At 53.1% G+C, this 23,227-nt stretch overlaps 1 protein-coding gene across 8 annotated transcripts; it reads right to left on the bottom strand.

Annotated features, from left to right (window-relative positions):
• Positions 1 to 534: 534 nt before the first annotated feature.
• On the bottom strand, positions 535 to 22,359 carry Pou6f1 (POU class 6 homeobox 1). 8 transcript variants are annotated; one of them, XM_016000451.3, is made up of 11 exons: positions 22,084 to 22,359; positions 17,307 to 17,399; positions 15,044 to 15,239; positions 12,335 to 12,456; positions 10,961 to 11,186; positions 10,177 to 10,436; positions 9,476 to 9,604; positions 8,629 to 8,832; positions 5,614 to 5,755; positions 4,706 to 4,874; positions 535 to 4,004 (listed from the first exon to the last, which is right to left on the bottom strand). In XM_016000451.3, exons 2-11 carry the CDS (start codon positions 17,352 to 17,354, stop codon positions 3,659 to 3,661), a joined length of 1,842 nt encoding a protein of 613 aa, XP_015855937.2. In that variant the 5' UTR covers positions 17,355 to 17,399; positions 22,084 to 22,359; the 3' UTR covers positions 535 to 3,658. The 8 variants fall into 8 exon arrangements, with proteins under 8 accessions (XP_015855937.2, XP_015855935.2, XP_015855934.2 ...); XM_016000449.3 differs by having other exon boundaries at positions 17,307 to 17,459; XM_016000448.3 differs by having other exon boundaries at positions 17,307 to 17,463.
• Positions 22,360 to 23,227: the final 868 nt, after the last annotated feature.

Consider the following 23,227-nt stretch of genomic DNA (forward strand, 5'->3'; position numbering starts at 1 on the left):
TGAGGGTAGAGAGCCTTTTAAAAAGATGTCTGAGGGAGCATGTTTCCCTCTACCACATGGCATTCCATGTAAAGACTTGCATCTATGAGGAAGAGGCCCTCACCGGATAGACTCCAGGCCTGCTGGCTCCTTCCAGGTAGACCCCCTTATTAAAAGTTTCTCAAGATGGGGGATTTCTGGGCTGTAAGAACCCCCTCCTGCCCCCCGCCCCCGCCCCGTCTGTGCCAGCGCCTGTCTCTGGGAAGAAGAGAGGCTCAAAAGCAGCCTCAGCAAAGGATGCTGGGACCCCAAGTACCAGGACAGTTCAGGAGAAAAAGGGCATTGCCCCCCCCAGCCCTGCACACACACCCCAGCCCCAGAGGGAGAGTTGAGGCTTGGGAGGCCCAAGCAGGGTCACCTGAAGTGGGAACCAGGCACTGATCAGCACCCTCTGCGGGTTCTCTGGGCAGGCCTTCAGCAGCCAAGGCAGCTCTGAAGCAGCCTCGGCCTCTGGCCCTGGTTCTCTCGCGTTTGGGAAGTAACAAGGCGGAGCCATACAAAAGAAAAAATACTGTTTATTCACACAACTGCTCAAGTGCTTCTCCGGTTCTCCTCCACAGCTTCCAGGGGGCCGTGCCCCATGCTGGGAGACCATCGGGACTTCAAGGCCGGATTCTGGCCCAGGAGGCAGGGAGGGAACCCAGGTGACTGGATTTTCAAGGACACAAACACATCAGGGTTTCTCATTCCAAACTCAAGTGCGTTTACAGTTCTTGTGACCAGTTTCTTCTCTGGACTTTGCTTCGATAAAATGCCATCGTTAGGGCAGGGTCAAAGGGCCCAGCGGATCCAGTGGGCCATGGAAAGTCCTAGTTTGCCGTCACTTAAAACTAACCAACCACACAGTTAACCGGTTTCTGCCCATTCTCCTATCTTTCAGGGCAAAACAAAACAAAAACAAAAAAAAACAAAAAAAAGAAAAAAAAAAAGCCATTGGGCACGGGCTTAAGTCCTGGAAGGTGCTTTCAAAATAAAACTATTAATTCTTTTTTAGAGCCCAATGCCACCCAACCTCTAACAATAACAAAAACTGCCTTGTAGATTAGTGGCCCAGATTGGGGGAGCAGAGGCAGAGTTCATAGACCAAAGTGAACTATAGTTTGGGTACATTTTATGCATACCTTGCACCCCCACCCCCTTTGAGAGATCCAGCCTGTAAACATCCGGGCTCATTCGTACTTTTCTTCTGAATGACAAATGTGTCTTCCCTACGCAGGCGAAAATGGTTTAATCTAGCATGGCACAGCCGGGCTCAATTTAGATCAGTGATTGGCGATTTTTTTTGTTGTTGTTTCCTGTCATGCCACAGAACAGATGGTATCCTCTTGTATGTCCACAGCATGGCCACACTTCATATTACATGCTACCCACACGCAAAAAAAGCACTCCTGAGTGCAGGTTTTGAGCAAGAAAAGCTGCATATAATTCCTCCAGATGTAAGCATCCCCACTGAAAACTCATACAGTGCCCCCTCCGACTGCCCATCTCATGGAAGCAGGTTGACAAACACAATCTAGGACACGGAGCTTCTTCCTCTGGGGACAGTCTGTCCTGGTAGGCGAGTCAGGAAAGCTGCCCACCTGTCTCCTTATTCCCGACAGACCCCAGCAGGTTTGGTTGATTCGATGCAGTGAAGTGTGTGTGTGTGTGTGTGTGTGTGTGTGTGTGTGTGTGTGTGTGTGTGTTGATTCAGCACACAACTCTCCCCATCTCCCTATCAGAGCTACCAGGAGGTCCTCCACACAGCCACTGCCGGACCCAAGAGGGACTAGCAGTCATCAGGAAAGGAAGCGGAGTGTCAGAGAGGAAGCTAGGCCCCGGCGTCCGCTGTGACCGGGAGGGTCTTTGTTTGACTATCACCTCCTCAAGCAGATCACATGAGGTACAGGGTGGGCATCAGCTGGAGAGCAGGCTCTGTAAGGCTGAGAGTGGAGAAGAGCCAGGCACGGTGGTACACGACTGTCATCCCAGCACTTGGGATGTGGAGGCAGGAGGATCAGGAGTTCAAGGTCATCCTCAACCACAGTTTAGAGTCAGCCTGGGCTAAGTGAGATCCTATCTCAAAAAAACAAAAACAAACAAAAAAAAAAAAAACAAAAAAAAAACAGCAAACCAACCCAAAAAGTAGTGAAATGGTCAACCCCTGCCTGTCAGGGACAGTCTACACGGCAAGTCTGGGGTCATTCGGGCAAACATCTTAGCTCTTTCCTGGCTTCCTGAAACCAAATACTGATTTTTGCCCCCTCAGTGCTAGAAACTGAATCTGGAGCCTTTGCACATGCTAAGTTCTCTATCGCTGAGCTGCATTCCCCGGCCGACACACTGAAGTGAGAGGGCTGGCCAGCCTCCCTGTGGCCGGAAGCTCACTCAGTGACTTGGATATGATGCCAGCCTCAGTGTGCCTTCACCTACAGGGCCAAAGTCCATGCCAACCTGGGGCCCTCTGGGCTCAGGAGCATTGCGGGGGGGGGGGGGGGGAGGATATAGGAGTTGCTCACACACAGACTTCAATCGGACAGAGTGAGAGGAATCCAACATCCAAGACTTAAAGTTACAGAGGAAACTAGAGGTAAGTCGGCCTCGGCGAGATCTTCCTGGACCACCATCTTTCTGGATGCTGTCCCCCTCCAGACTCCAGGCCCTTGCTGTCTGACTTACCGTTCAGTTTGCTCCTTTAAAGAGACTTCAGGACTGGACTGAGATGGGCATGGGCATAAGGGAGAGGGAGAAAGCCAGTATCTGTGCCCCTGCAGCTGCCTGCGGAAGTGGAAATGTCCCCAAGCTGAGAGCTCTCTTTTGTTGGGGGACAGCCACGGACGGACGAAGGTCAGATTAAAACCTGGGCAGATGGCCTTATTTACTAAATTCCAGACCTACAACAGACCCAGGACTCTCCAGGATGGGAGAGTTCGCTGTTACCTCCCTTCCAACTTGGCTTGCAGAGGAAAAGGTTCTGCTTCGTGCAAACCCGCCATCCCCAGGACCCTGGGAGGGACCTCGCGGCACCTGACCTCACAGCTTCGGGGACCTTCTGCCCTTGAGGTCAAGGCAGACAGTGAGTCACACATCTCTGAATTTCATATCCTTGGTCCTTTAAAGGGTTCAATGCGCCCGTGTACAAAGTACAGGAGGGCAGTGTGAGGCTGGGATCTCCCTGGGTGAGCTATCACACTGGGACAACCACAGAGGAGCCAAGGGCAAGGGGTGGTGAGTGCCACCCAAAACAAGAGCTAATGCACAGTGGTCCCCAAGAGTCGCTACAGCCCTGTCCCAAAGGCAGAGCCTTTCTGGTTCCCAACCAGAATTCACCCTTCAGAATACCATGTTGGCAAAGTGCTTTTCGAAAGGACATCACAAATCCCCTCCTTCCATGTGCCCAGCCCAGAGCCGAGGTCTCTCATGCAGCCCCTTGGGCCTCCCCAGGGTGTGACATATGTGGGCGGAAGAGGCAGGCATTGACACACATGCACAGGTGAGGTCTCATGACCCAGGGCAAGCACAGCTGCACACAGCTGCGCACAGCTGCACACAGCTGCACACAGGGACTGTCACTGCAGCCACGACAGCCGGCAGCTGAAGGGAGAGTAGAAGGTGCTGGAACAAGGGCCGAGACGAAGCCCTAAGGGATCTGAAAGACGTTCAGCTTGCTGGTGTTTTTGAGCGTCTGGCGCCGATTACAGAACCAGACCCGTACCACCTCACGGTCATAGTTGAGCTCCTTGGCGATCTCGGTGATCTCCTGGCCGGTGGGCAGGGGGTTCTTCTCAAAGTAGGCGTTGAGAGCCTCTATGGCCTGCGGTGTGAAGGAGGTACGCCGCTTGCGCTTCTTGGAGGGCTCACCGCCCACAAACTCCATCAGGTTCTGCTGGCCTTCCTGGTTCCGGAGCTCGGCCTCATTCAACCACTTCTCCAGAACTGGCTTCAGTTTCTGGGCACTCTTGGGTGTGATGTCCAACTTCTCAAACCTGGAGAAGGAGCAGAGACCTTGCAGCTACCTCTTCTCTTTTGTACATTTATTTACTCACAGGGGCAGCTCCCCTCCTACTCAGCGTCCCCACCCTCCGGGCCCCTCAAAGCCCAGATTCCTCAGACTTTCCATATCCCAGGCCTCCAGAAGACGACGGCGCCCACAGCCTCCGCTAGGCAGGTGAATGACAAGTGTGCTCTAACTTGACATGAACTTTCCCCCCAAATAACTTCCGTCCTCTGAGGAGCCATCGTGAATGGCCTCCAGAGAGGAGGGCCACATTCCTCTCACTGTGCTCCCATGGAAGCATCAGAACAAAGCCTGCTGCACCTTCAAGCTGAGCTGACGGGCAGGTCTGGGAGGCAAGACAGCCAGGAGCATGCCAGGAGCACGCCGGAATATTGCCTAGCCCGGGGCCAAGACAGACCACGTTCATAAGTGGTAATCCTTTCCTGCCAGGATTCATCATTAGCCTCCCTCGGGTGAGCTGCTAAATACTCAGGATCGGAGTCTAAATTGAGAAGGCCTGGTTCAGTCTCTGGCTGCTCCAAGTGTCCATGCCCCCACAGGACAGGCTTCCTTATCTGGAAGGGGGCAGCATGAGGGAAATGTGGAAAGGGACCGGATGCCCGGATGCCCAGGAGAGCCGGCTATGACGCGGAGCAGGCCTTGGCTTTATCCTGGGATAGTCACGCTTACCGGCAGATGGCCGACTGGCTGTAGGCTGGACCTTCTGTGGCAGTCAAAGCCTGGCCCACCTGGGTCTGTGTAAGACCTAGGGAGAGCCGCCGGATCTTAAAATTCTTGGCAAACTCCCGGATCTCCTCTAAGTTGATCCCGTCCTCATCCAGGCTTGGGGTGTGAGGCTCTAGGTCAGAGGGAAGGACCAGAGAGGAGCGCATGGAGACGAGACTCATCACTGCTCCTCCGGTGTGGTAAAAGGGACGAGGGCACTTATCCAAAGACCCCCATCACTGTGTCCCCCCAGACAAGCAGGACTTGTAGGAAAAGGCTCTAGACTGACCTCCTGGGATAGTCTGTTTTTAAATTCTCCCAGGACTAAATGCTGACCCTCTCCCATGCTCCCTAGTCTGGGCCAGGCATACCTGTCGGCCGTTTATATTCCTCAGAACTGGCTGAGGGATCACACTGAGCCAGCCAGTGGCACACTGTGACCAGACAGACGGCTAAGCGGCCTCCACTTCCAACATGCCCATAGCCACCCCAACAGGAAAGGGAATAAGAAAGCCATCTCTTGGTAGAAGACAAGAGACTCAGTGGTAAAGACGCTTGCCACTAAGCCTGAGGACCTGAGTTCAATCCCCAGGACCCACATGCACACTGTGGTCGCTCCTGTCCCACCCCTAACCCCAAACAAATAAATGAATGTAAAAGAAAATTGAAAGTTACTATCTTTCCAATTGGGCCTCTACCCTTTCCTTTTGGACACCGGGGAATGTATGGATGTACTTAAGACAGGCTCTCACTAGGCTGGCCTTCAACTCCTGGGCTCAAAAACTCCTCTGGTCCCAGCCTCCTGAGTAGCTGGGGCTAGAGGTGTGCGCCAGGCACCCCAGATCCACATGCCCCCTCTAAGAATCACTTACTTGATACCAACTGACTGACAGTGGGGGTCTCTGAGCAGGTGATGGGAATGGGAGCCGAAGCCGATGGCTTGATGCCTGGGGCCGGGCTGGTGACGACCATGGCAGGCTGGGGGACCGCTGGTGTCGGCTGGATCGGCTGCACCTATGAGAAGAGACACAAACCTCAGGACGCTTGCCCACCTCAGGGGTCACAATCCCCGGAGGGAACAGCAGCAGCACAGACATGGCCATGGAATTCTTACCTGCCCAGGCACTCCCACCTGGCCATCAAAAAGCAGAACTAGCCGGGGGGCAGGGGCGGTGGTGATAGTGGTGGCACACGCCTTTAATCCCAGCACTCAAGAGGCAGAGCCAGGCGGATCTCTGTGAGTTCGAGGCCAGCCTGGGCTACAGAGCGAGATCCAGGACAGGCACCAAAACTACACAGAGAAACCCTGTCTCGGAAAAACCACAAAACAAAAACAACAACAACAAAAGCAGAACTAGAAGTTGCCTATAACATTCACAAGAAGTGGGTTTGACCTCTTTCTGTGTCCAAGGGTGACCCTGAATTTATAATCCTCCTGCCTCCACCTCCTACTAGTATGTATCGCCACACCTGTCTTGATTCTTACTTTTTCTCTCATGTGTCTGTGTTATGTGTGTATATGTCGGCACATGTGTGGGTATACATGTGTGTCATATGAGTGTGGTGGCCAGAGGCTGACAACCAGGTTTCCACCTCACTCAGCGAAGCAATGTCTCTCAGTTGAGCCCAGAACTCACTGGTATGGCTGGCTAGTGTGGCTACCAGCCTGCTTCTGGGATCCTCTGCCTCTGCCTTCTGAGTACTGGAATTACACATGGGCTTCCACACTCACCCAACATTTACCTGAGCGCTGGGAATCCGAACTCCAGTCCTCAGATACTCACAACAAGCATATCCTATCCACCTACCCAGCCCGGTTTTTACTTTATATATGACACATAATGTTGCAATGTTAAAGTTATATATCTTATTTATGATCAGGAAAAACTACAAATATCTGGAATTAGCATTATTAGTATGATTTTAAAACAAAAACAGCCAAGTGTGGTGCACACCTTTAATCCCAGCACTTGGGAGGCAGAGGCAGGTGGATCTCTGTGAGTTCGAGGCCAGCCTGGTCTACAGAGCGAGTTCCAGATAGCCAGGGCTACACGAAGAAACCCTGTCTCAAAAACAAACAAACAAACAAAAACAAAAACCCGTAAGCTTTTTAGGAAATGCAGGTTTTCCTGGATTTTCAGTCCCTTGGATTCTGCCTCCTGCCAACTCTCAAACCCTGTCTCGTAGTCCCCAGGACCTGGCTTCAGTCTTTCCCTGGAATGACCGGGGGCAAGAGAACTGTACAACGATGCTGTGCTGGGCATGACAAGACCCTGGGTTCAGTCCCCAGCACCACAGATAAAAAAAGGAAAAACACAAGCTGCCTACCACCAACGGGTCACAGCGTCCAAGCATCACAACAGATCCTTGACTCCACCTAGGTTGCCGGGGGGGGGGGGGGGGGGGGGGGGGGGGGGGGGGCGGGGCTCTAAGATGCACATCTGTCGGCCACTGAAAGCCCAGCAGCAGCTCCCTCTATAACAACCATCAGAAGCTGACTGTATATCAGAGTGTCGGTTCCTTGATGTAATATTCATAAACTTCTGAAGAGATGTTTTTCGTTTGTTTTATTTTTGTTTTTGTGTTTTGAGAAAGCATCCCATAACCCAAGCTGGAACTGAACTCCCTACATAGCCCAGGCTGGCCAAGATTACAGATGTGCACCATCCCACACGACAGAAGCAGGAATTCTTTTTTTGACTTATTTATGTGCATTGGTGTTTTGCCTGTGTGTATATTTGTATGAGGGTGATGGGTACCCTGGAAATGGAGTTACCAACAGTTGTGAGCTGCCATGTGGGTGCTGGGAATTGAACCTGGGTCCTCTGGAAGAGCAGCCAGTGCTCTTAACTGCTGAGCCATCTCTCCAGCCCCCAAACTTAAGTCTCTCTCTTTTTTTTTTCTTGTTTTGTTTTGTTTTTGAGACAGGGTTTCCCTGTGTAGCCCTGGTTGTCCTGGAACTTGCTCTGTAGACCAGGCTGGCCTTGAACTCAGGAATTTACCTGCCTCTGCCTCCTGAGTGTTGGGATTAAAGGCGTGCAGCACCACCACCCTGCAGAAGTAGGAATTCTGATAACCACTGTCTTACAGCTGAGGCTAAGGGGTCATTTAGAAGCTTCTTGGAAGCAGCATATAGTATTAGACAATCACCGCCTAAACGTCATCTGGGAACTCAGCATGTCCATGGGTCTCATTTCAGATCTACTGGAAAAGAAACTCAGCCCTGCCCAGCCCTGCAAGAGACCCCAGTCCACAGGTCTAAGAACCACGCGCTGGCTACCACACTTGTCCCGGTTCCCAGGGACAGCACACACTACATCCAGCTCATCCTTCCTCTCCGGAGCTATCCTGACCCCAGTCAGTCAGTCATTTGGGGGGTACCTCAGCCCCTTGGTCATGCCTCCCTCACAGTCTTTTGAATGCTGACCTGTAAATACCCGCAACACTGAGCTACCTGGGTACCAAGCAATCCCAGTCATCTCTACATCCTTAGCATTTGGAATACAACGGGCACTCAAAATCTCTTCTAGAACGGAAACACGAGTTAAGGTGCCTGGTGCGTGGTGGTGGGGTACAGAGCTCGCCGCCCCCCCAGAGTTTTCTTTAGCAGTTTGTTCGCCCAAAGGATGATCAGTGCCCAATATGCTTTGCTCACTTATTTCCCGCCTTCTCTGACCTCTGTGGGCACAGACACATGTTGTGGTATGTGGTGGGCTGAGAATGGGTGCTGTTTCCCTGGGCAGGGTGTGTGTGAATTCATAAGCCTTCTGCTGGTGCGGGGGGGGCGGGGGGGGGTCCTCCCTTGTTCTCCCGGAAGTTTCTGAGGGAAGTAGCCATGCTAGACGGCATCGCCTTCCCATGCCCACCCACACCCCCAGCCCTGGTACCTCACTCTTAGCAGGGGACTCCGGTGTGTTTGGCTTCCGGACAGCCATAGGCTGAGGCAGGGGGCTGCTGGCTAGGGTTGCGATCACCTGGCCCTGGGCATTCAACAAGAGTTGGGGAGTCACGGCTTGGACCTGCAGGCTCTGTGCTGGTGCTGGTGTGGCCACACTAGCCGAGTTCACTACCCATGGAAGTGCGCCAATAACCTGGGAGAAAATAAAGCATGGTCCCCGCATATGAGGTGTGTATGTGTGTGGGGGTGCATCCAGGACCCCCAATTCAAATCCCCACAGTTGCAGGCAAAGAGACTAACTAGAGGAACTGTAAGCATTCTGGCCTCCGCTTCCTTAGCAGAGTAAAGGACTCACAGCCCAGGGGTTCTTTGCTCTGTCCCTGGAGCTGTGGTGGGCCAGGTGAAGGCTTTTCTGTGTATCAGAGAGCCGGAAGCTGGGCTCTTTGCTACTCTGCCACATTTTAACTGCTCAGTTTAGTATTTCTGAATCTCGCCCTTCTCTCTCATAAAACAAAAGATCCCCTGATAGGTCTGTACTCCAAACCAGGTGAGATAATATGTGAGAAAGCTCCTAGCGCGAGGCCGGCCCACAAAGCGGGAAGGTATGTGAATAAAACCTCCCAACTAGAATTAACACTGCTGGGGCAGAGTTGGCGCCGACACCCCCCCCCTCCACCCCCGGACGCATGCCAGCAGAGAGCTGCTGCAGAAGCTATAAGCAGCAGCCCGATACCCTACGTGAGTTTCTCTGACAGGACAGAAGGCCAAGTCCTCACCCCTACCTAGCCAGCTGCCCCCCGACCACCACCCCCTCAGCCCGGGCTTTGAACACTTGCCTGTCCCTGAGCATTGGTGAGGATCTGACTGCTGATCCCCGGCATGCTGGGAATGGCATTGGTAATGACTGGAGCTGTCGTGAGGGAGCCCAGGATCTGGGTCTGTCCCCCGAGGGAAGCAGCGCTGATCTGTGGGTAGAGGAAGAGCCTTGCTCAGAGGCCAAGAGGTGGAAAGCCCAGAGAGAGGCAAGGGGGCTGAGGGCATTGAGGGGTGAGTGTGGGCTGCAGGACCATGTCCACTGGCTGAATATTCGAGGCTAGGGGGGGCAAGTACAGGGGGACAGCCGGGGAGGGGCACAGCCCCAGAACAGTGACGCCTGCTACTTTTTCCAGCTAAGTCTGAGAGGGTAGATGGCCAGACTTAGAGGGACAAACGTGTCCCAAATCATGCCTGACGTCTCTACTCCCAAACCAAGAGCCACACCGGGTAGATGCCAGCATGAAGCTGTGATGCTCCTGCGCATCCCACCCCCAAGGCTGGTCCAGTGGTTCCTGTTTGGAGCATCTCCCCAGCGGTCGCTTGCTTTAGTCTGGGTAGGGCAGCTTGACAGGTGTAAGGAGACCTCAGAGGGAGCCCGTCTTTGCTGATGTGTCGGAAACGGCTGTATTCAAGGGGCTGGTCCTCCACTGGGGGGGAGGTTCCACCCCTGGCCCAAGCTTTGATCCATCCCTTGGAGCCCTGGGTGAGGGCAGCAGCTTACGATCCCCGGGCTAAACGCGAAGCCTGCTGGCTGGACGGTGATCTGCGGGGTGGCGTCCACTGGCTTTGGGGTGGGGGCGGCGGCGGCAGTGGCGGCGGTGGGCTGCGGGAGTATGGCAGGCGTGGTCTGTAGCAGCGGCGGCGGGGTCTGGAACAGCGTCTGGGGCTGAGCTGGTGGCCGGGGCTGGGCGGGCGAGGAGGCCGGGACTGGTGGGGCAGCTTGTACAGGTGTCGGGAGGGCGGTGCTCAGCACGGCAGCTGCTACGGAGCAAGGCAGAGACAGAGGTGGCTCAAGCGCCTAGCCGCGACCCGGCACGGCTCCAGTCCCAAGGGATCTGGCACAAATATGGCAGGGCACTGGGGGCAGTGGGCGTGGGGCAGCTGCGATTCCCTGGATGCCTGAAGGGCCGGCACACGCCAGCATCTCTCATCCTCCCCCCTCCCTTGGGCCGGCAGCAGACATGTAGGTTCGAGAAAACAGACGTCGACTCTTCTCGCGGTCTCCTTCTGGCTGGTCATGGGGTGGATGCTGGTGGGGGGAGGGGGGCAGTCTCGAGCAGCGGCCCGGAGGAAGGCAGGCCTGCTGGCCAGCCTGGTGTCCTGGCCTAGAGTCCCGAGGAGGTGCAGCGGCTCTGTGGCTGGGTGCTTATGACACTGGATCCAGAATCCAGGGCTGTGGCCCCGGGTGGGCTGCAGGTTCTGAGTCCAACATGGTAAGTACTGGTGCAGGGGTGGCAGTGTAGGGTGGTGGGGGCCTGGTGCAGTCCTGGGAGAGCTGCCGTTACCTTGGAGCCCAGCTAAAGGCGGCTTGAAGACCGCCCCGGTAGGAGAAGCCGCGGCCAGTCCGGGGAGGGCAGCCACGGCTGCTGTAGGGATTGTCCACACGGCCAGCCCCTGCTGCCCAGACACTTGACCTGCAATACTGATGGGGATAAGAAGAGGTTGAGTAACCGCCCCTGCCGGAACCACAACTCCTGTCAGAACTGTGGCTAAGTTTTCCTGAGTCAAGACCTGCAAAAGCAAACGAGATTTCAAAAAGAAAAGAAAAAAATAAAAAGAAAAGAAAAAAATCAACATCCGCAGCGCAAACGAGGGGTCTCTCGGACCCCGCTGAGCACAAACAAGCATTCTGAGGGCAGTGGGGCAAAGGCCGGAGGACAGCAGGAAGGGCCCGGCTGAGGGCCTAACCCCGTGGGTGGGTGTCTGGGTCAGACTACGCTGCCTGCAGAGAAGGCCCGGCCCTGGAGGGTGCGCAGGCCTCCTCCACCCCATAGTCTGCTGCCTCTCAACCCTTCCCCGGGATGCATTTGTACGTACAGTGTTTGTTCTTTTTCATTATTTCTTTTATTTTCTGAGATTATAATACAAACACACCATTTCTCCTTCCTTTTTCCTCCCTCCAAAGTCTCCAATATGCCCCTCCTTATTCTCTTTTTTCATTAATTGCTGATATATATCATATATATCACGTGTGTGTGTGTGTGTGTGTGTGTGTGTGTGTGTGTGTACACATTCCTAAGTCCCTAGATGCAACTAGTCCAGTCTGTGTAACTTGTATGTGTGTTTTCAGAGCCGACCCTTTGGTGTGTCCACTGTTTTGTGGTCAGGGGACAGGGACCAGAAGCTGCTGCCAAGTGCTCAAGGGCCCACAGAGGCCTCTGAGACTCTCTAGTAAAGGGCACCCTGACCGGAAGCCTTGGAGGTCAGTGTACGGGCAGAGGTCACCCAGGCTCTGCTGGCCTGCGGGATTCTACAGGCAGCTTTTCATCGGTTGGGCAGTTTTATAACTTAACTGACTGGACAATTCATTAACTCTTCAAGGCATTAACTCTTCTGCTGGGTGTTGTGGGGGTGGGGGGTGGGGGCTGACAAGGGTGCTTACTCATCCCATCGTTAGATAGGCACAAACTCTCTCAGGAAAGAGTTAACACCAGCCCTCTCTGGACCCAGGGAAGATGTCCGGCAACCGCACATTCTCCTTCCCGATGGGCCTGATCTGGGGCAGGGGCAGCCTAGGGATACCTAGTGGGAGATTCCCTCCCTCAAGCCACAAGGGCAGCCTCTTTCCTGCCCTGCCTCACGAAGTTCCCAAGCCCATGGCCACCCTGTGCTTGCTCCTGCCCACTGCCCTCTGTCCGGCTCCCGGACGTGGCCCTTACCTGGGGGGCAGCTTGTACAGCCAGCGGCGTCAGGGTCTGTGATGCTTGAGGCTGGCTTGGGGCTTGGCTGAAGGTGGCGATGGCTGGGGCAGGACTTGGAGGGATCCCGGGGAGAGACTTCACTTCACGTGGCATTGAGAGAGAAAGCAGGACGGGAGTGAGACTGATGCAGGAGGGATACAGCATCTCTGCAAACCCACGCTGTACTTCTGCATATGGTCTAGAGCCAGCTGGTTGCCTTCCCTGGCCCATGGGGCAGCTTCCCAAATGTGGCCAGTAATGACGAGGAGGCTGGAGAGCCCTGGGCCAGACCCGGAATGTGGGTACTCTCTTCCCACACCTACTGGAAGGGAATGCCGGGCTCTGTTCATTATTTCCTGGCTCTGTAGGACACTGGTCTGTCACATCCAGGAGCCTGAAGCAAATGTATGCCAGGGAGGGAAAAGCTAGATCTGGGAGCAAAAAGCAGTCGTCCTGGGCTTAGCCAGCAACCGACCTGTTTCTTAGCCCATCCAAGCCAATTTTTTAGACACTTGGGGAAGGGGCAAGTCCCTGAAAACTGGACAGGCGTATCATTGTCACACTGTAGGGTAACAGGAGCACCTCAGGCCACTTAGCCTTCCCCACTCTTCTGTAAAGTCTTTAGTCAAAAAAGGCAATTTCTGTGAGTTTCCAAAGGAATGTTCCATGAACTGCAATTTTTCACCTCTTCTTGCTTGGCCAATTCAGGAATTGGGGTGCTCTGCCAGGAAACCTCATCACAGCCACACAACAGGGAGATTAAAAACCATCATTTCACAAGCCAGACAATAATATGAATCTAAGGCTGGGAATACAGCATGATGGTAGACTGCTTGCCTGGTTCAATTCCTGGCACTGAAAAATAATAGATAGATGATAGATAGATAGATAGATAGATAGATAGATAGACAGACAGATATGATATAATATGATAGATAGATAGACAGACAGATATGACATGATAAATAGATGATAGATAGATGATTGATGATAGATAGATAGATAGACAGATATGATATAATATGATAGATAGACAGACAGATATGACATGATAAATAGATGATAGATAGATAGATGATTGATGATAGATAGATAGATATAGATAGATAGATAGATAGATAGATAGATAGATAGATAGATAGATAGATAGATAGACAGATGACCAAAAAAGCAAGCAAACAAACAAATGAATAATGAAAAGTAGAATCTAGTTATTGGGTGATGGATGTTGGACATATCAGTGGTTTTTTTGTTTGTTTCTTTGTTTTTGAGACAGGGTTTCTCTGTGTAGTCCTGGCTGTCCTGGAACTCACTCTGTAGACCAGGCTGGCCTCCAACTCAGAGATCTACCTGCCTCTGCCTCCTAAGAGCTGGAACTAAAGATGTGTGCTACCACCATCTGGCAGGACTTCTTACTACACCCTAGCTGGGCATACATTTTCAGGCCCAGGCCTGAATTGGAATGTCAGGAATAGAGAACTATAATCAATCGATCGATCGATTGATCAATCTCTCTCCTCTCCCCAACCCCACGTTAAAGCGCCTTTGGAATCCAGTGCCCAGCAGAGTGGGCTACCCTGTCAGGTGACCTCGGGCCTGCCCAGCTCTGCAGTGCCAGCCTATGCTTTTCTGTGTTTGGGGGATTTTGTTTTGCTTTGTAATCACCTTAACCCAAACATATAACTGTTCCCGGAACCTAACGATAACACCCAGACAGTTGAAAGGACTGGAGACACACGTATGACACAGGCCTTACAAACCAGAAAAAGGAAAGCAAGTGTCAGGGTTCTCTCTCCCGTGAAGGGAAGTCGGGCTGTCGACTGTCGGGAAAACCCAGGGCAGTCAGGATGATCTGAACACAGGAAAAGTGAAAACCACTCTGTTGGACAAAAAGTAATGAAACATAAGAAAACAGGGACGTGGGGCTGGCAAAGCGGCTCAGCACGTGAGCGTTCTTGCCAACAAGTCAAACCTGAGCACCATCTGCAGATCCACCTGGAAGCTGGAGAGAACCAACTTTGTATGTTGTTCTATGGCCTCCACATGTGTGCATGTTGTGTGCGTGCGTGCACACATAAATAATAAATAAATCAATGAAAAGAAGCAACGAAAATGGGCTTGTGACAGGGAGAAAAGCCTACCGTAGAGAAAGGAAACACTGATTTTTATTAGAGCCGAAGCTGGACCGCAGACAGCAGTGTGATTCCTGCCTCTAATCCTAGTGTGCAGGAGGCCGAGGCAGAAGAATAGAGAATTGAAAATGAGTTCATGACCAGCCTGGGCTATACACTACCTAGCAAGACAAAGCCAGACTTGGCAGCACGCCGAGGTTGGAAGTGCAGGCCTGTAATCGGCTCCCGGATCTCCCAGCTCTGCCACAAATGGGATTGAGTTGGAAACCTGGTGGGGTCCAAATGGGGGCCAGTCTCTCCTACACTGACTTAACAGTCTGGTGTGGACCTAGGACCCTCTCTAGGCCAATCTTCACCCTGGGCCGTCTCAGTTCAGGCATGGGTGAGACTGCAAGGAACCCAATTCCAGATACAAGGACAGGGTATTCCTGGAAACTGGCCAGAAGTATGGACTGTCGCCAGGGGCTGCCAAGTGGGCTGGAAGACAAGACCCCAATTCCCCCTGGGCATCAGGGACACGTGGGAGCAGTAGTGGATTAGAGCAATAGCCTCATACCAGCTGCTTCTGCAGAACGGTCTGGGTCGTGCGGCCCAGCTTCACCACCAGGTTCACTGGCTTCAGTAGAGCCTCCACTCTGGGGGCCGTCAGCGGCCACACTCTCCAGTCCTTTGCTCTCCTCCTCAGCCGGGAGCTGAGCGTCCACTCCGACTTCCAACACTCGGATGGTCTCATGGCCTGACATCACAATGACCTGCAAGTAGAAGATGCGGAACGGTGCCAGGGAGAGGGGCCGGAGCTCTGGGTATGACCAGGAGAGGGACGGGGGATTCAGGACGCAGCTCTTATCCAGACAATAGGGCACTCTGAGAAAGCCTGCATTTGGGCCAAGCTACTGTCCCTGATTCCCACCAAGGAGCTGCTAGAAGCAAGCAGACCCTGGAGGCAGGAAGAAAAGTCCCACAGAGCCAAACTGTCAGGGTGGGCAAGGCAGGAAAACTAGCTACAGGAGGTATTTCTGTTTGCTTCCCATCTCGGACTTAGCTCAGGAAGTGGAAAATGGTTCGTTCCTCGAGCTTGTAAGAGCATCATCCTCTTGGATATTGAGATATGAGTTCTCTCCATAATGGAGGATGGAGACCCAGAAGAAATCTGTCCTAACTTCCCCTAGAGACCACCTGAAGGCTCCCGGGGTGGGGGGTGGGAAGTGAGTGCGCCACAGGATTCAGCAACTTGGGATTATTTTCTTCATTAATGGTGTGTGTGTGTGTGTGTGTGTGTGTGTGTGTGTGTGTGTGTGTGTGTGTGTGAATACACACATGCCACAGTACTCATACACCTTTCAGGAATTCTCTCCTTTCACCTTGCTGAGGTGGGGTCTCTTCCTCCTGCCAGGCTGGGGACTTACTTCAGCTCCCAGGAGGTTCTCTGGTCTCACGGGAGGAAGTTTGAGATTACTGATACACATCACCTCCTCCAGCTTTCTTATGTGGGCCCTGGGGCTCTAACTCGGGCTGTCTTATGCTGCAGATGCTTTACCCACGGAGGCATCTCTCCAACCCTGAGTAACTTCTAAACTCGGGATACCAGATGTCCCCTGCAAGCTAATTTCCCCAAAGAAGGGTCAAGAACCCCCAAAATGCAGTTTTTCCTGCCTCACCCTGACCTGGTCAAGGTCCCCATGGTCTCGTTTCCATAGGTGAGGGCACCTCCCATGAACCCCTGCTCAAACATCCTGCACAAAGTTCTTTATACCACCACTGAAATGTGCCATCCTGGCCCAACTGGGGCCGGGCAGTAGTGGCACACACCTTTAATCCCAGCTCTCGGGAGGCAGACCCAGGCAGATATCTGTGAGTTCGAGGCCAGCCTGGTCTATAGAGTGAGATCCAGGACAGGCACCAAAACAACACAGAGAAACCCTGTCTTGAAAAAAAAGAAAAAAATCCCAACTGGGGGTTGGGGACTTAGCTCAGTTGTAGAGTGCTTGCCTAGCAATCGCAAGGCCCTGGGTTCGATCCTCAGCTCCAGGGATGGGGGAAGAATACCAATTGAACCCCACACATGAAAAAGCTTTGTGTCAGCCATCAACAGTGCCTGGAACAACATTGTACCCTGAAAACTGGCTGCGGCCATAGACTGTGCCAGAACAGGCACTGGGGGACCCATCAAGAGGAATGAAGATAAACCAAAGCAGGTTCCTTTGGCAGACTCAATTTTGACCTCTGAGGGATTTCACCACAATTACATTTCAAGGGATGCTGATTTGCTTTCTTCTTTTAAGGTGTAAGTAGTCATTTCAGAAATGACAGAAAATATATAGAAGCATAAAAAAGCATTAAAAAATCACCTTTTCAAACATGTATAGGTATTTGTACACTTCAACAGGTTTTTGAGATCTTAGTTTTTCTTTTATGTGTATGGGTGTTTTGCTTGCATGTATGCATGCATGCCCACATGCATGTAGTGCCCTCAGAGGCCAGAAGAGGGCGTCGGATCCTCTGGAACTGGAGTTACAGATGGTTGTGAGCTGTCATGTGGGTGCTGGGAATCAGGCCCACGTACTCTGCAAGAGTACTCTCAATGCTTTCAACTGCAGAGCCATCTCTCCGGCCCCCAGTGAAGTTTAATTTTAATTTTGAAGTTCCAAATTAAAGTCCCAGACTCAGCCCCTGGGAAACCCTAGCTGACACTGCCTTTGGGCAGGTGGAGTGATCATAAATTTCAATGAGAGACAGACGATGAGAGGCACCGTTACGTCTTTCTCCCTTGACCTCAGTCCGTGACCCTCGCCACCCCCACTTCTTACTCCTGAAGATACCTGCTCATTCACAGTCAGAGATGAGTCAGAGCCAGCTCCAGGATCCATGGTCACTGCGGCGTGGGGTGGGGGCCAGCCCACACCTAGTGCATCCTGGGTAAGACAGGAGCAGGAAAGCAAAGGCTGGTGGGACACAGCGTTGGAATTTCCGGACTATCTAGAAAAGTCAGAAACAGAATGGCAGGGGAAGAGGCCGAGCGCTCCCAAGAACACAGGGAAGGAAACAAAGGAAGACAATACGACTTCTGAAGACTCTCTCTCTCTCTCTCTCTCTCTCTCTCTCTCTCTCTCTCTCTCTCTCTCTCTCTCATATCCCAGGACAAGCCACACCCAGGGAGACCCAGAAGATCTGTGTTTAGGAAGGCGAAGGACAGAGAGGGTGGGCACCTGTCTCTGGGGCCCCCTAGTCCAAGGGGTGACGGCACACCCAGAAGATCCCAAAGTGGAGCTAAGAGACACTCAGAACCTTAGGCAGAGGTTGAGAGGGGTCTGGACATCAGTGTTTCCCTGGGCAGGCCTCCTGAGGAGACAGTAGAGAGATTTAACCCGATGCTCTCACACTCCAGAGCTAGTCTTAAAAATGCCACCTCCTAGACCTCTTCCAACAGGCCTTGGAGCCTCTGATTCAGTGGCGGATTCCACAGAATCTGCAGCGATGGCCCAAGGACCATGTTGCCCTGTACACAGGAGGCAATATGTTTCCACTGGTGGCATGGCCCGCCAGGTGCAGGAAGCAAGAGTGGGTGAACCCCATGTGAGGACAGGCTGTCTGGCTGGAGCCATTTTTTTTTTTTAAAGTAGGCAAACAGGTTAGACATTTGTGTAGGAGAAAAGGTAATTGACATTTAGTTTGGGTACCTGCTGTGGGATGAGTGTTTTATGTGACACTAACTGACACGTTACTCATCTCGACTCTGGGGATCGGCGGCTGTTAATGTCACCACGTCACACTTGAGGAAACCCAGAGCACTGTTCCCTACCCTTACCTTTCTTTTCTTTTCCTTTCTTTACTTTTTTCTCCTGTAAGATTTTTGCTTTCTTTTGTCGTCCTGGGGACTGAATCCAGGGCCGAGAGTCTACTAGTCAAGTGTTCTACCTCCGAGCTATAGCCGAAGCCCCACAAGCCTTTTACACGCCGAGGTAAAGTTCTGCTGTGGTCTGAATGTTTGCATCCCCTCTCATCTGCTGGACTCTTAAGCCCCGAGGTGACAGACTGAAGAGGTGGGAGTGTCCAGGAGGAGATGAGGAGATCAGGAGGGCAGTCTTCCCAGCCAGACGCCCCTTGTCTCTGAGGAAACAGGTGCAGACAACCTGACCTCAGCCTTCCCGGCCCCCAGCACTACCAGCGGTGAACTTCTGCTGTTTACCAGCTACCTGATTGATGATATTTTGTTGCAGCAGCCCCAACAAATATAAATTCACATGGCAGAGAACTGATGAGTTTAATCTTTTTATTGTAACATTCACCTCCCTTTCTGTGATGCCGGGGATTGAACTCAAGGCTTGGTGTGCACTAGCCAGTGCCCATCACTGGGCCGCATCCCCAGTACCCACTTCAATAATTTTATTTATATTTTCAGAGAGATTCTCACTAGGTAGCCTTAGCTGGACTGGAACTCACTATGTAGACCAGGCTAGCCTAAAACTTCAGAGCGGCACTTGTCTCTGACTCCTGAGTGCTGGGATTAAAGGCGTGGCCACCACTGTAATGATTTTTGAAGTATACATTTCAGTGGAATTCCGTACATTCACGATGTTGTGCAACCATCGGTACTTCTAGTTCAAGAACATTCTGAATGACCTAAAAGGGAATTTTACATCCATGGTAGAAACGCTGCTGGCCCTGCCCTTCCCAGCCTGTGGAAACACTTACCTGCTCTCTCTAAGGATTTTCCTACTTTGGATTTATAGGCAGTAGCGAGCTGCCATATGGCTGCTGGGAATGGAATGTGGGTCCTCTGTTAGAGCAGCAGGTGCTCTCAACTATTGGGGCATCTCTCCAGCCCCATGGTAACCACTACATTCTCATGCTATTATGTCCAACTTTCAATTGGTAACATTTATGTAAGGCATTTACAATAGGGCCTAGCATGCAGAAACCATGAGTGTTACTACTGTTGTTTGGTTTGCTGGCCTGGAATCCCCTATGTAGCTGAAGATGACCTTGAACTTCTTGTTCTCCTGCCCCCCAGTCCCTAGTGCTGGGGTTACAGGGGCACATAGTTAATAGGGCCTTCGGACTGGAACCCAAGGTTCCATGTACGCTAGGCAACTGTCCCAACTGAGTTACAACCCCAGTTCTATTACTGCTATTATGTTAACTGAAATAAAGCATGTATACCAAATGTTTCAAATCGTAAAGTATTATGAAATGTAAATGATTACTATTATGATTTTATTTACTTGTTTACTTACGGGACAGGAAGTTGGACCCAGGGTGCCGTGCGTGCTAAGCATGTGCTTTACCACTGAGTTACAGCCCAACTGTTAGTGTTACAATGGCATAGTAATTAAGTCTGGGAGGGGAAATATGATTTTCTCTTTTCTTTTCTTCTGTCTGTCTCTATCTCTCTTTCTCTCTCACTTTCTTTGGAGACAAAGTCTCTCTGCATAGCCCTAGCTGTCCTGGAACTCACTATGTAGACCAAGCTGGCCTTGAACTCACAGAGGTCAGCTTGCCTCTGCCTCTCCAGTGCTGGGATTAAAGGTGTGCGCCAGCACATCCAGTTTTGGTTTTTTTTTTCCCCTTGAAGCAGAGAACCGTTAGGAAACAAATTTTCTTTTCTTTCTTATTTCTTAAATGTTCAGTCCTGGGTTTGAATTTGCCCTTGTACATGCCAGGCAAGTGCTGCGCCACTGAGCGCTACACGAAGCACCAATTTCTTCCACTTTGTGGTATGTATTTTCTCCTTATTAGGGTGTGTGTGCGCAGGCATGTGTGTATATGTGTGCATGTTCAAGTGTGTCTATGTGTGTGTGCTTTTGAGTGTGTGTATGTGATTTGTACAGATGCAATACTCTCTACTGTATCTCCAGACTTTCTTTCCTTGAATTGTTTGCTTGTTTTTTTTGTTTGTTTGTTTGTTTGTTTTTAAGACAGGGTCTCTCTATATAGCCCAGACTGTCCTGAAACTCGCGTCATACTCAGACTCAAACTCAGAGATCCGCCTGCCTCTGCCTCCCGAGTGCTGGGACTAAGGGGACTAAAGGTGTGACCACCGCCTGGCTTCTCTGTTCCTTTGCTGTTGGTACTGACTTATCTTCTCTTTGACATTTATTTCTTAGTTTGTGTCTGTACATCTATGAATGCCAGCGCCTGAGTCCCGCGGGCACACACGCCACGGCTTCTCTGCTGCTACCACGTGAGGTTCAGGGGTCGAACACTCAGTGGCAGGCTTGGCAGCGCTGGTCTTCACCTGCTGAGCCATCTAGCCAGCGCCCCCTTTCTGGTTTGTATTTGAGGTTGGTGTTTGGTTTGGGGCTTTTGTTTGCGTTTAGTTTTTGAGACAGTCTCACTATGTGAATCTTTGGTTCTCCAGCTGCTGGGCTTACAGCTGTGCGCCACAGCCTCACTTTTCTTAGTTGCCGGGTAGTGCCTCAAGGAAGAAAAGAGAAAATCAGCGCTCTGTCCCCCCCACCGCCCGGCTCCCCATTATTATTTGATTGTTTTTGTGTTTATGATCCGTTTGCCCACTCCAGGACAGGTGGGGCTTTGTCTTATTGTGGCGCTTGCTGGTTATGTCTATAGACTCAATGAAGGAATGAATGTAGTTCTAATGCACATATGTAAAGAGGTCCCGGGTCACAGAAACATCACCCTGAGCACCAACTTCAATCAAAACGGAACACATGCCACTATACCCAGGGCGCCCTTTTGCCGGTCAGTGTTGACTGTCGGAGATCACCAAAGTGACAGGAGGAGGTGTACACACACACACACACACACACACACACACACACACACACACGGAACTGAGGATCAACCATCTACTTTATGAACAAGGAATTAGAAAGAGCCAAAAGGCTCCAGCCTCTTCTCCCTCTGGGCTAGGAGCTTCCTGTGTTTGGCCTAGCGAGGCTTCTTGACAAGCTTTTATTTCCTCCCGGCCTCAGAGACTATTCTGTAAAGGTTTTAGGCTTCCCCTGCCAGCCGAGGGGGCGATCTCAGCGCTAAAGTGGGTTAGAAGCCACTCTGGAGATCCCTCGGCCTTGCCAGGTGTAAATGTCCCCGGAGGACACACGGGGCCCGTTTTATGACATTATTAATACTAATACTGTCATTAAATATTTATGAAGTGCTCACGCTCTGGTCGACGGTGACCCTCCTACCACTCCCCCATCCTTCCAGCAACAGCGAGGTGTCTACCCCGGAGTCCCACCAACCCTTTCCGGGAGCAGTGTTGACAGGTCGCCGGGGAACCCGAGCGTCCGGGTCTCCAGGGCTCTGCGCGCCTCCTCCCCAACCCCACCCGGGCTCTAGGGCAGGGCGTCCACCTGGCGGCCGCCCCTCCACGGGTGTCCGCGGGGAACGGGGGACCAGGGCGCGGCCCGGGGTCTGCGGCCCCAGGTGGGCAGCGCGCGGCCGTCCGCTCCCACAGCGCCCGCTTCCCGGGCCGCAGCCCGCCGCCCCGGCCCCGCGCCTTTTTCCTCTCTTTATCATAAATATATAAATTATGCTAATTACGGGCATTGCATATTAACCAAATCCGAAACCTCCCCTGCCCGGCCCCCTCCCCCTCCGTGCAAAGCCCTCCCCGCCCCGGACCCCGCTACTCACCGGAGCCCGAAGCCCAGCCTCCCGCTCCCCGGCTGCCCAGCGGCCACCGACTAGACACTCATCTCCCAGCCCGGGCCAGGGGGCCGCGGCCCAGGCGGCCGCCCGCAGACAAAGAAGCCGCCGGAGCGCCTCGCTCGGCCCGGCTCGCTCGGCCCGGAGCCACTCGGGACCCGCCGCCCCCCGGGCCCCCCGCCGGGGCTGGCAGAGCGGAGCGGCGGTGGGTTGCGGGCCACGCGCGGGCCGGGACGCCGGGGGCGGGGGCGGCCAGGTGCAGTCCCCTCCTCGCCCCCTCCTCCCTCCTCCCCCCCTTTCCCTCCTTCTGCTACTTGGATTTTTTTAGCTGCTGCGTCATGAGCATAATTTATGCAAACCGCTTTGCCGCATGCTGCACCTCCCGCGCCAGCCGCCGGGGGCGGCGGTCAGGAAAGGGAGGGGGGGTCTGGGGAGCCGCGGACCGCGCGTGGGGGTGGGGAGGAGCCCTAGGGGACCCCCAGGCCCCGCCGGGACCGGGACCCAGGGCCTGTGGGGCCGCTTGACTCAGCCCTCCCTGAGAGTAGGACTCGAGTGTCCATCGGTGACCCCCTGTCACCTCCCCTTCAGCCTAGGATTGGGGCGGTGACGACTGGGACTCTCCCGGTCGTCCACTGCCCTTCTCGACGGCGAACCTCAAGTTCGCGTCTATCTCCAGCCTCGGGGAGGGACGGGAACGCGTTCGACGCTCAGGCTCGGCGGCGCAGGGCCTCGGCAGCAGCGGTGCCCTCGTGGCACATCCCGGAGGGGACCGGGGTCCCGAACGCTCCGCGCCGCTGCTCACCTTTCCCACCTTCGTGGAGGGGCGGGGTCCTGCCCACAGCCAGCCGGCTCGTCGAGAGCAAGAAGGTGTGAAAAGAAAGACAAAGTTTGGTGTGACCGGGAAAAACAAGTCGCTGGGTCGGTGGTCGCTGTGGTGGGGAGGGTTGGAAGGGAAGGGACGGTTTTAGAGGCTGATTGGGGGACAGGGAAAGAAGGTTGGGGAGGTAATGGACAAGGAGGAGAAGGAAGAGCAGAGGCAAGAGAGAGAATGAGAGAGGAGGAGGGGGGAGGTTTATGAATCCAGAGGTGGATCCCCTCACCCTCAGCCACGTTTCCATGGTCCTGGAGGCAG

The sequence above is a fragment of the Peromyscus maniculatus genome, chromosome 20, assembly GCF_049852395.1.
Source record: "Peromyscus maniculatus bairdii isolate BWxNUB_F1_BW_parent chromosome 20, HU_Pman_BW_mat_3.1, whole genome shotgun sequence".
In the NCBI taxonomy this organism is placed as follows: Eukaryota; Metazoa; Chordata; class Mammalia; order Rodentia; family Cricetidae; genus Peromyscus; species Peromyscus maniculatus.

Bases quoted from the DNA above. Each gene is read 5' to 3' on its own strand.
- Pou6f1 (XM_016000451.3), bottom strand. From the start codon at position 17,354: ATGGATCCTGGAGCTGGCTCTGACTCATCTCTGACTGTGAATGAGCAG. The intron at 11,187-12,334 runs GTAAGGGCCACG...TTGCTTTTGCAG, and splicing joins CTGTACAAGCTGCCCCCCAG to GTCTTGACTCAGGAAAACTT. The intron at 10,437-10,960 runs GTAACGGCAGCT...CTTGCTCCGTAG, and splicing joins GCCTTTAGCTGGGCTCCAAG to CAGCTGCCGTGCTGAGCACC.